The sequence below is a fragment of the Sphaeramia orbicularis genome, chromosome 18 (genome assembly GCF_902148855.1).
Source record: "Sphaeramia orbicularis chromosome 18, fSphaOr1.1, whole genome shotgun sequence".
Lineage (NCBI taxonomy): Eukaryota > Metazoa > Chordata > Actinopteri > Kurtiformes > Apogonidae > Sphaeramia > Sphaeramia orbicularis.
The window spans coordinates 39,111,353-39,124,105 of NC_043974.1; the positions used below are offsets into that span (position 1 = coordinate 39,111,353).

Sequence of the window (12,753 nt, forward strand, 5' to 3'; positions counted from 1 at the left end):
TTACTTATCCTTGGTGTCCCGGATGTGTGATCTGAATTTTTTGCATCTAAATTTTTTGCATCTGAATTCTAAGGGCCGGACCGGACCCTTTGGCGGGCCGGATTTGGCCCCGGGCCGCATGTTTGACACCTGTGGGTGAAGACCATCAGCTAAATATTTGACATTTCATCACATAAATACAGCATTTAATAAGAAATGAGCACAGAACATGCATTGTCCTCTGATTTATTTTGCAGGATTGTCGTAATCATCGGTGTTTATAAAACATAACTATTCAGTTCATCAATACAGTCTAGATGCAGGTCAACAGGCAACAAGGCACATGCTATTACAAAAGAAACAGATCGTCAGAGGTCATTCCCAAACCTACTTATCATCATATGCTATCACTTTCACTGCATTCATGTCTTTCTAGAACCTTTAGAATGACTTTCACTGCTGCTGTTTATGGGTGTAGTCCAGTAATCATTCAGATCTGGGATCACTCACAGGTCCGGTTTAAAATAATCAGACATAGACGGTACTGACAGCAGCTCCAGAGAAACACTTCCAAGTAAACATGAATCTGAACCGACTGAAATGATGTAGTGCTTTGAATGTGCAACATCTGCTGCAACCAAAATTAGATTTTATAACTGATTTTTCATTGTCCGACTATAACCGGACACTTGAAAATAGTCGCTTTTCCATTGACCCTCAAATTGTGTGAATATAACCTGCGCATAAATATTTGCCTGATGGAAAAACGACAACTTTGCCAAAGTTTTTGCGCTGGCAAGACGTGGTTTTTCAGGCGTAGCACAAATGCTACATTGCACAAAACTGCAATGGAAAGACCTTTTTCCACAACTAGAGTCGCGTGAATAAAAAAAGCCGGATGTTGACGGACGTTACAAGTGAAGACGAGTTTTAAAAGAAACATGTGGACATACCAGGAAACCAAATAATTTTTTAATTTAGTACGAGATAGAGGGGTAAAATATAATAATAATAATGAATATATCTGTAAATCAACACCATATTTACGTTCGTCGCCATGTTTATGGAATGACTTCTCATGTCATCTTGCGATAATAAATAAACAAATCATCGCATTTGTGATTGAATGGAAAAACGACAACTTCGCCAAAGTTTTTGCACTGGCAAGACGTGGTTTTTCGGGTGTAGCGCAAATGGTATATCGCACAAAACTGCAATGGAAAGACATTTTTCCGCAACTAGAGTGGCATGAATAAAAAAAGCCGGATGTTGACGGATGTTATAACAAGCGAAGAAGAAGAGTTTTAAAAGAAACATGTGGACGTACCAGGAAACCCAATCATTTTTTAATTTAGTACAGGATAGAGGGGTAATATATAATCCTACTATAACGGACGTTCTGTGTGCGATACGTGTCCCGATGTTGCAGCACAGGAGGGCGTACTGGTGCAATACAGCTGTTGCACCACAGGAGGGCGCTATCGTACAATGGCACCACGGGTACAATGCAGCTAGTAATAATAATAATGAATATATCTGTAAATCAACATGATATTTACGTTCATCGCCATGTTTATGGAATGACTTCTTGTGTCATCTGGCGATAATAAATAAACAAATCATCGCATTTGTGATTGAATGGAAAAATCGACATTACACACTTTTGTTTTTTCCACACTTAATAAATATCAGCAAAGTTTCGTGCAGACGTCCAATGGAAAAGCGACTAATGTTGTAAATCAGGAGCGTTTGCTCTTCAGACCCATCATCTGACAACATTATGATCTACAGGAGTTCTTCTCCAACCACCACAACTCTGTCAAACAACAGAAAATGTGGAAAAGTCTTCAGTCGATCAGATAAAGCAGCACAGGATAGACAGTCTGTCAGGTGGCTCCGGTCCTAGCTCTGGTCTTCTTTCTGAGCTTGTACTGCCTGGTCCTGGTCTGTGGTTCCAGTTGAAGCCAAAGTGGTCTGGTCCCTCTGTGAGGCGTTCAGGGCCAGCTGCATGGCCCAGATGCTCAGCGGCCTCATGTAGGCCAGAGAGCGGTAGATGCTCTTCTCACAGTAGGCCTCAGGAGTCTGGAAGGCCATGCCCAGCTGTTCCCACACAGTCCGGTAACAGCCTTCAGCCGTACGCAGGCCTTCGGTCAACATACCCTGAGGAGGACAACAGCAATACAGTCACAAACAGATAGTCACAGAAAAAATTATTGGAGCATCAAAAGTCATTTTGGTCATAAAATGATTCTATGGGTCAGTCTTCATGTTGGCCTGATGGTTTTAGAAATATTTAACTCATGAAAAGTGTTGAAAAAGGCTTATGACTACATTTCTCAACTCCATTCATTTACTTCTGAAAAATAACCGATTTGGACATAAGAGGTTTCTGTCATATCAGTCCCCGGACTTCTACTTGTTTTGTCTGTCTTGTGTGTCGTTTCCTGTTTTATTTTGTTAAGTTTCCCTCATGTGTCTTGTCTGGTGTCTTTACTTCCTTTTTGTGTTCACCTTTTCCCTGATTACCTGACTCCTCCCTGATTGTCTCCACCTGTGTCCAATTGTCTTCCCGCCCTCTTGTGTATTTAAACCCTGTGTTCTCCCCTGTTCATTGCCAGTTCGTTTTCCTCCTTTTGGTGTGTTAACTTACCAGCGTTTTTTGGGTCCTGTTTGTTAGCCTGCCTGTTGTGACCCGTTTTGCCCTTTGACCACCGTCTCTGCCTGTCCCTCGTCTGCCTGCTCGTCTGTCTTCGACCTGGTTCGTCTATCACACCTGAGAATTCGCCTGACCCCTGTCTGTTTATCGGCCTCGGTGCCCTATCCTGGTTTCGACCCCTGCCTGGACTATCGGTACGTGAGCCTGCCTATCCCCATGTACGTTTGCCTATGGTGTGGCTTGTGATTATGCTCAGGAGAGATCTACATAATGTTACCAATTCATGCCAGAAAAGATATGTAGTGTATTAAAACTTTAATAAAGATATGTGTAAAAAAAACAAAACAACAACAACGAAAAGAACAACAAAATCCATGTATACAAGAGAACAGCTGTAGAATAGCTGTCCGCTGTAGTGACCAGTGTGCATGAAAGGGTTAAATTAGAGCTGCAACCGATTAATCGATTAGGTGCTTGAAGCGAATGCAAAAATTCACGATTCGATTAATCAACTCGAATTAATTGAAGGGAAACATATTCTATTGCAGTTTTCCTGAATTGAAGCTTCTTTGTGCGTCACAATAAGCGTCCGTGTGAAACACGACAGTGGAACCAATGTTTAACAGCAGAGAAATGAAGGAAACAAAGCTCTGATTCAGGAGAATTGTGGTTGAATGATTTTTTTTGGATCAGTTTGAAGCGATTAATCGGTTGCAGCTCTACTTTAAATCACTGTTTTCACTTTAAATCACTGTGCCCTGAAATGTGTAAATACTGTACACTGACTATACATTTAGTTTTCTACAGATTTTTGAATTAGAAGTGTTTGGTTTACAGTATTACACAGGAAGTTTTTTAGACTAAGTTTTTTAGCATGTTTTCTGAGAGTATATACTAACCTTAATGTCAGTGTTAATCTGGTTACTAACCTTATGCTGTATGCAAAGATCCTGAATACTTACATTTCCCTTGGTATTAATAAAATATCTATCTATCCATCTATCCATCTATCCATCTATCCATCTATCATCTATCATCTATCATCTATCATCTATGTTATTCAACAGTTGACATCAGTAGATGATTTTGGTTGCCAGTGGCTGTTTGGGTCTTTATGGGTTAATCAAAACAAATCCATAATTCCTAATATGATGTAAAATTAAATGGGGAATTGTAATTATATTTAAATATATCTGGATATTTTTGCATTCTTCTGCAATAATCAGTAGACTTCATGGACACTATAATATAAATTACATTTTTCCACCGTGTCATTCTTCCACCCTCACCTTGGTCCAGTCACTGTCCATCCATCATAAGTCTGGTCTGCATATCCAGAGTTCTCAATGAGTCCGTCTCCATCCAGGTCGAACTTCATCTCCGACTCCATCACCGCCTGCCAAACCGAGAACCACAGAGATGAACCGAACATGTTTGTGACAGTGCAACCCAAACAGCAGATATCTTATATTATATTTAACCCATGAAGACCCAAACATCCACTGGTGACCGAAAGCATCTACTGACCTAAACTGTTTAATACTTGTTTATCCACTAATCCTATCAATACATGTAAATAATTTGTGCAAAATACAGTTTGTCATCTTTTCATGGTCATCAGATGTGACCCATTTGGACGTTCAGAGGCTCCGTAGTTACCGTGGAAACACCGCAATCATCTACAACATTGATTCACCAGTAAAACCCATGGAGTTGGATCAATAACAGTGGATAGACACACGTGGTTTATGTTCATTTAATGATATATTTTACTGAAACAATCACTTTTTCTGCAGTTTCTGACATAATGACCCTTAACTTTAAGGGAAAGAAAAGAGAGAAACAAAAAAAAACATGCATACAGACAAACATATACATTTGCACACATATACACACACGCACAAAAATAATAATAATAAAATAAATTAATTAATTAATTTAAAAAAATAATAAATGAAAAAGAAAAAATAATAATGAAAAAAGTATATAAAAAAAAAATCAACAAAAAACAAAACAAAGAAGTATATTTAAAAAAAAAAAGAAAAAAAAAAAAAAAAAAAAAATATATATATATATATATATATATATATATATATATATATATATATATATATATATATATATATATATATATACATATATACCCAAATACACATTGAGGTTTTTCTTTAAATAGTAGTGTTCTGTTCCATGTGACGTCAGCCCGGTTAGCTCAGTCGGTAGAGAATCAGACTCATAATCTCAAGGTTGCTGGTTCGAGCCCCATGTTGGGCGCAAACATTTGGAGGGAAGTGGGTTGTTCATGTTCAAACTTTTACTAAGTGCTGTGAAAAATGCCACATCGGTAGGTATAGCTTTAACAAAACATTACTATAAACAAAGCAGTCGTCCCTGGGTGAGTTCGAACCACCAACCTTTCAGTTAACAGCCGAACTGCGCCACAGAGACACACATGCCCATATATGGCCGTACAGAACCCTCATGAAATTACTTCCGGTGCTGCGCAGAACCAATTGAGGTTTTCCTTTAAATAGCAGTGTTCCGTTCCATGTGACGTCAGCCCGGCTAGCTCAGTCGGTAGAGAATCAGACTCATAATCACAAGGTTGCTGGTTCGAGCCCCACGTTGGGTGCAAACAGTTTTTTTTAATCCACCTTCTGATACTTTGTTGACACGTGATCCGTGTTTTTGCCCCATTCTCGACACTTTCAGCTCACTTTTTCAGATCAATGTCCTTAAATCTCTGTTGCAGACTGACACAGCTCTGCTCTTCAAATGTCAATCACCCACAGCTCGTGCAGACGGTACGACGTCACAGGCCCCGCCCACTTTCCTCGGTTTCCATAGCGACAAACACTGGAAACAATTCATCACGTCTCCCACTGGTCTGTGTGCTGCAGCTAATCATCTAGTTCACTGAAAAACTCCGTTTTCTCTCTTTTCATACAATAAAACTCAACTTTACTCTCAGCTTTAACCCTTTCATGCATGAATTACGACAATATTAGTCCACAGTTTTTTCTTCACTCATTTTAATCCTCTTTAGGTCTCAAAAAAACAATGCAAGTCAAATTATTTTAGCAATCTATTTTTCATGGAGTTACAAAAATGTCCACTCAGCTGGACACCATGTGTTTAATTTTTCAAGCAAACAAATATTTATTTAAGCCCATCATTAGAAAGTGTATGGAAGTAAATCTGTTTCATCAGATTTTGAATTAGAAATGCTATTGAATTTCTAGCACTGAATTTTTTTCCCACCAAAATTAAGCATCTGAATATTTTTTTGCACCAAAATTAAGTATCTGAATTTTTTTTTTTCACTGAAATTAAGTATCTGAATTTTTTTTTTGCACTGAAATTAAGTATTTGAATATTTTTTTTCACTGAAATTAAGTATCTGAATTTTTTTTTGCACCAAAATTAAGTATCTGAATATTTTTTTGCACCAAAATTAAGTATCTGAATTTTTTTTTTTCACTGAAATTAAGTATCTGAATTTTTTTTTTGCACTGAAATTAAGTATTTGAATATTTTTTTTCACTGAAATTAAGTATCTGAATATTTTTTTTTCACTGAAATTAAGTATCTGAATATTTTATTTTCACTGAAATTAAGTATCTGAAAATTTTCACAGAAATTAAGTATCTGAATATTTTTTTGCACTGAAATTAAGTATCGGAATTTTTTTTTTCACCGAAATTAAGTATCTGAATTTTTTTTTTTCCACCGAAATTAAGTATCTGAATATTTTTTTGCACCAAAATTAAGTATCTGAATATTTTTTTGCACTGAAATTAAGTATCTGAATTTTTTCTTTCACTGAAATTAAGTATCTGAATATTTTTTGCACTGAAATTAAGTATCAGAATGTTTTTTGCACGAAATTAAGCATCTGAATATTTTTTTCACTGAAATTAAGTGTCTGAATATTTTTTTGCACCAAAATTAAGTATCTGAATTTTTTTATGCACTGAAATTAAGTATCTGAATATTTTTTTTCACTGAAATTAAGTATCTGAATATTTTTTGCACTGAAATTAAGTATCTGAATTTTTTTTTTCACCGAAATTAAGTATCTGAATTTTTTTTTTTCCACCGAAATTAAGTATCTGAATATTTTTTTCACTGAAATTAAGTATCTGAATTTTTTATGCTCTGAAATTAAGTATCTGAGTATTTTTTTCAATGAAATTAAGTATCTGAATTTTTTTTTTTTCACTGAAATTAAGTGTCTGAATTTTTTTTTTTTCACTGAAATTAAGTATCTGAATAATTTTTTCACTTAAATTAAGTATCTGAATATTTTTTTGCACCCAAATTAACTATCTGAATATTTTTTTGCACTGAAATTAAGTATCTGAATTTTTTTTTTTCACTGAAATTAAGTATCTGAATATTTTCACTGAAATTAAGTATCTGAATATTTTTCGCACTGAAATTAAGAATCTAAATAATTTTTTCCATTGAAATTGAGTATCTGATTTTTTTTTTTTCACTGAAATTAAGTATCTGAATTTTTTTTGCACTTAAATTAAGTATCTGAATTTTTTTGCACTGAAATGAAATATCTGAATTTTTTTTCTACTGAAATTATCTGAATGTTTTTTGCACTTAAATTAAGTACCTGAATTTTTTTTTGCACTGAAATTCTGAATTTTTTTTGCACTTAAATTAAGTACCTGAATTTTTTATTTTTGCACTGAACTTAAGTATCTGAATTGTTTTTTTGCACTGAAATTAAGTATCTGAATATTTTATTTTCACTGAAATTATGCATCTGAATTTTTTTTGCACTGAAATTATGTATCTGAATATTTTTTGCAATGAAATTAAGTATCTGAATTTTTTTTTTTTCACTCAAATTAAGTATCTGAATATTTTTTTCACTGAAATTAAGTATCTGAATATTTTTTTGCACCAAAATTAAGTATCTGAATATTTTTTTCACTGAAATTAAGTATCTGAATATTTTTTTCATTGAAATTAAGTATCTGAATTTTTTATGCTCTGAAATTAAGTATCTGAATTTTTTTTTTTCACTGAAATTAAGTATCTGAATATTTTTTTCACTGAAATTAAGTATGTGAATATTTTTTTGCACCAAAATTAAGTATCTGAATATTTTTTTGCACTGAAATTAAGTATCTGAATTTTTTTTTCACTGAAATTAAGTATCTTAAATTTTTTTTTCACTGAAATTAAGTATCTGAATATTTTTTGCACTGAAATTAAGTATCTGAATATTTTTTTGCACTGACATTAAGTATCTAAATTTTTTTTTTCACTGAAATTAAGTACCTGAATTTTTTTTTCACTGAAATTAAGTATCTGAATATTTTTTGCACTGAAATTAAGTATTTGAACATTTTTTTTCACTGAAATAAAGTATCTGAATGTTTTTTGCATGAAATTAAGCATCTGAATATTTTTGCACTGAAATTAAATATTGAATATTTTGTTGCACTGAAATTAAGTACCTGAATTTTTCTTTTTCACTGAAATTAAGTATATGAATTTTTTATGCTCTGAAATTAACTATCTGAATAATTTTTTTTGCACTGAACTTAAGTATCTGAATTTTTTTTGCACTGAACTTAAGTATCTGAATTTTTTTTTTGCACTGAAATTAAGTACCTGAATTTTTTTTTTTTTTTTTGCACTGAATTTAAGTATCTGAATTTTTTTTCCACTGAAATTATCTGAATTTTTTTTGCACTTAAATTAAGTATCTGAATTTTTTTGCACTGAAATGAAATATCTGAATTTTTTTTCTACTGAAATTATCTGAATTTTTTTTGCACTTAAATTAAGTACCTGAATTTTTTTTTGCACTGAAATTCTGAATATTTTTTGCACTTAAATTAAGTACCTGATTTTTTTTTTTTTTGCACTGAACTTAAGTATCTGAATTTTTTTTGCACTTAAATTAAGTATCTGAATTTTTTTTGCACTTAAATTATCTGAAGTTTTTTTTGCACTGAAATTAAGTATCTGAATTTTTTTTGCACTGAAATTAAGTATCTGATTTTTTTTTGCACTGAAATTAAGTATCTGAATTTTTTTTGCACTGAAATTAAGTATCTGAATTTTTTTTGCACTGAAATTAAGTATCAGATTTTTTTTGCACTTAAATTAAGTATTTGAATATTTTTTCACTGAAATTAAGTATTTGATTTTTTTTGCACTTAAATTAAGTATCTGAATTTTTTTGCACTGAAATGAAATATCTGAATTTTTTTCTACTGAAATTATCTGAATGTTTTTTGTACTTAAATTAAGTATCTGAATTTTTTTTCCACTGAAATTATCTGAATTTTTTTTGCACTTAAATTATCTGAAGTTTTTTTTGCACTTAAATTAAGTATCTGAATTTTTTTTGCACTGAATTTAAGTATCTGGATTTTTTTTCCAATGAAATTATCTGAATTTTTTTTGCACTTAAATTAAGTATCTGAATTTTTTGCACTGAAATTATCTGAATGTTTTTTGCACTTAAATTATCTGAATTTTTTTTGCACTTAAATTAAGTATCTGAATTTTTTTGCACTGAACTTAAGTATCTGGATTTTTTTTTTGCACTGAAATTAAGTATCTGAATTTTTTTTCCACTGACATTATCTGAATTTTTTTTGCACTTAAATTATCTGAAGTTTTTTTTGCACTTAAATTAAGTATCTGAATTTTTTTTGCACTTAAATTAAGTATCTGAATTTTTTTTTTGCACTTAAATTATTTGAATTTTTTTGCACTTAAATTAAGAATCTGAAATTTTTTTTGCACTTAAATTAAGTATCTGAATATTTTTGTCCCTGAATTCAACTATGTTCATAAATTTAGAATACAAAAAAATTCAGATGCAGAAAATTCAGATCACACGTCCAGGTCAGCATCGGCATCACATGACCAACCTAACATACCTTGATTGGCTGGCAGTCGTTTGGACTTGAGATAGAATCCATTACTTATCCTTGGTGTCCCGGATGTGTGATCTGAATTTTTTGCATCTAAATTTTTTGCATCTGAATTCTAAGGGCCGGACCGGACCCTTTGGCGGGCCGGATTTGGCCCCGGGCCGCATGTTTGACACCTGTGGGTGAAGACCATCAGCTAAATATTTGACATTTCATCACATAAATACAGCATTTAATAAGAAATGAGCACAGAACATGCATTGTCCTCTGATTTATTTTGCAGGATTGTCGTAATCATCGGTGTTTATAAAACATAACTATTCAGTTCATCAATACAGTCTAGATGCAGGTCAACAGGCAACAAGGCACATGCTATTACAAAAGAAACAGATCGTCAGAGGTCATTCCCAAACCTACTTATCATCATATGCTATCACTTTCACTGCATTCATGTCTTTCTAGAACCTTTAGAATGACTTTCACTGCTGCTGTTTATGGGTGTAGTCCAGTAATCATTCAGATCTGGGATCACTCACAGGTCCGGTTTAAAATAATCAGACATAGACGGTACTGACAGCAGCTCCAGAGAAACACTTCCAAGTAAACATGAATCTGAACCGACTGAAATGATGTAGTGCTTTGAATGTGCAACATCTGCTGCAACCAAAATTAGATTTTATAACTGATTTTTCATTGTCCGACTATAACCGGACACTTGAAAATAGTCGCTTTTCCATTGACCCTCAAATTGTGTGAATATAACCTGCGCATAAATATTTGCCTGATGGAAAAACGACAACTTTGCCAAAGTTTTTGCGCTGGCAAGACGTGGTTTTTCAGGCGTAGCGCAAATGCTACATTGCACAAAACTGCAATGGAAAGACCTTTTTCCACAACTAGAGTCACGTGAATAAAAAAAGCCGGATGTTGACGGACGTTACAAGTGAAGAAGAGTTTTAAAAGAAACATGTGGACATACCAGGAAACCAAATAATTTTTTAATTTAGTACGAGATAGAGGGGTAAAATATAATAATAATAATGAATATATCTGTAAATCAACACCATATTTATGTTCATCGCCATGTTTATGGAATGACTTCTCATGTCATCTCGCGATAATAAATAAACAAATCATCGCATTTGTGATTGAATGGAAAAACGACAACTTCGCCAAAGTTTTTGCACTGGCAAGACATGGTTTGTCGGGCGTAGCGCAAATGGTATATCGCACAAAACTGCAGTGGAAAGACCTTTTTCCACAACTAGAGTCACGTGACTAAAAAAAGCCGGATGTTGACAGACGTTATAACAAGCGAAGAAGAAGAGTTTTAAAAGAAACATGTGGACGTACCAGGAAACCCAATCATTTTTTAATTTAGTACAGGATGGAGGGGTAATATATAATCCTACTATAACAGACGTTCTGTGTGCGATACGTGTCCCGATGTTGCAGCACAGGAGGGCGTACTGGTGCAATTCCGCTGTTGCACCACAGGAGGGCGCTATCGTACAATGGCACCACGGGTACAATGCAGCTAGTAATAATAATAATGAATATATCTGTAAATCAACATGATATTTACGTTCATCGCCATTGTTAAACCCTCGGTACTGCTGTGATTCAGCTCTCCGTTTAAATAGGGTCCTGACCTCTCGTAGCTGAACTGGGGTCTTACCCTCCCACACTAACCCGAAGAGGTACTACTTAGCTGAATAAACTTTGAAACACTCGCCTGTCTTCTAACTACCTTTAATTCCAACCTCTGTCCCGCTAACTCTGGTACCAGAACTGCCAGGAGAAACCCACTCAATGGTCAGTAATAATACCAGCCCAGTTGGTTGTGGCAGCTGTTTCACATGGATTTAGTGCACTTGTTACATGACAGGTAATAATTTGAAGGTCAGGAATAGAAGACCCTCGGGACACATAAATGATAATAGGTGGATTTAGGGCTAAGATATCCTCAAGACTTTTGATGTTATACACACAATAACCTAACCTTTTACATTCACCAACATAATGCACCACATTGGGAATAAATCAAGGAGAATTTAGAACGTACTTTTTATAAATTTATTGTAGGCAATCTTAGCAAAGCAAAGCATATACATAAATCTTCAATGGGTTAATCAATAATAGAATCATTAAACTGAACCTCTAAAAATATAATCTATGATTGTAATCATTAAACTTAGCCGACTTCTACTTTCCTTACTTCAACTCAATCCCTGTTGTAATCCCTCAACCCACAGTTCAGTCCTTTGAGTCCTTTTGAACTTGTCCCAAAACGGTTGCCTTGCTTGAGGTCCTCAAGGTAAGAAAAAAGGAAAAACTACTGTTTCCGAATTTAAAGAAAAATTGGAAAAAAGTTCAAATTTCGCTAAAATGAGAATTAATACAATTTAGAAGAGGAACTCATCAGTTTGGCCAAAACTGATGAATCCAATGCTGGGTAAAAGGAAAAAGAATTAAGAAATATAAAAATCTTCTTCTTTTCCAGTCCGGACCAAACAGGGAAAAACCGAATAAAACTCCGGTGAACAGCTCTCTTGTTGACAATGTCCCCGTGAAGTTGGTAAAAGTCTCTTAAAAGACAATTCTTGTCTTTAAAGTCTTTGATCCGTTGTCTCACAGATGAGATAGGTCTTTGTCTTCAAATCTCGACTCATCGATGCAAAGTTACTCTATCTGATGAAACCTCCAGCATTATTTGAGAAGTAAGATTGGCTTCTAAGTTGTTAATCTGCCACACTCTTTTCTGGTCCTAAAAGAGCGTAACTCTAAGTCTAATCTCTACGTAGAACACGTAGGGCACCCTCTCTTTTGGAGCGTCTCGTACTTCTGAAGAGCTATAATAGCCCTTTTAGATTTTAACAGAACTTTAGACATCCCCCGGCTACACCCAGATGACTTCATCAATGGATGAGTCATGTCCAGATGTCTCCGTTGGAACTTCCCTTTCTTTCCAGTTTTGACCAGTTTGGGTGCGGCAGATAGCCGGTTGTTTTTCTCATTTCTCTGATTTCGCAACACTCACTGACTGTTCATGCAAAACATGCCCTGACATGCCCCTTCTCTACTTTAACATGTCTCAACACATCCTTTTTCATTCAAATAAATCAACATTGTCTTATTTTAATCATACTTATCGATCACAATACATATATCAGTTTAAATTTAACTTAATAAATCAACTCAAAT

The 12,753-nt window shown here is 34.1% G+C and overlaps 1 protein-coding gene across 1 annotated transcript; it reads right to left on the minus strand.

The window, feature by feature from the left end:
* Nucleotides 1–1,655: 1,655 nt before the first annotated feature.
* On the minus strand, nucleotides 1,656–4,052 carry LOC115438702 (non-lysosomal glucosylceramidase-like). The gene is made up of 2 exons (XM_030162482.1): nucleotides 3,925–4,052; nucleotides 1,656–2,139 (listed from the first exon to the last, which is right to left on the minus strand). Exons 1-2 carry the CDS (start codon nucleotides 3,943–3,945, stop codon nucleotides 1,882–1,884), a joined length of 279 nt encoding a protein of 92 aa, XP_030018342.1. The 5' UTR covers nucleotides 3,946–4,052; the 3' UTR covers nucleotides 1,656–1,881.
* Between the last annotated feature and the right edge of the window lie 8,701 nt (nucleotides 4,053–12,753).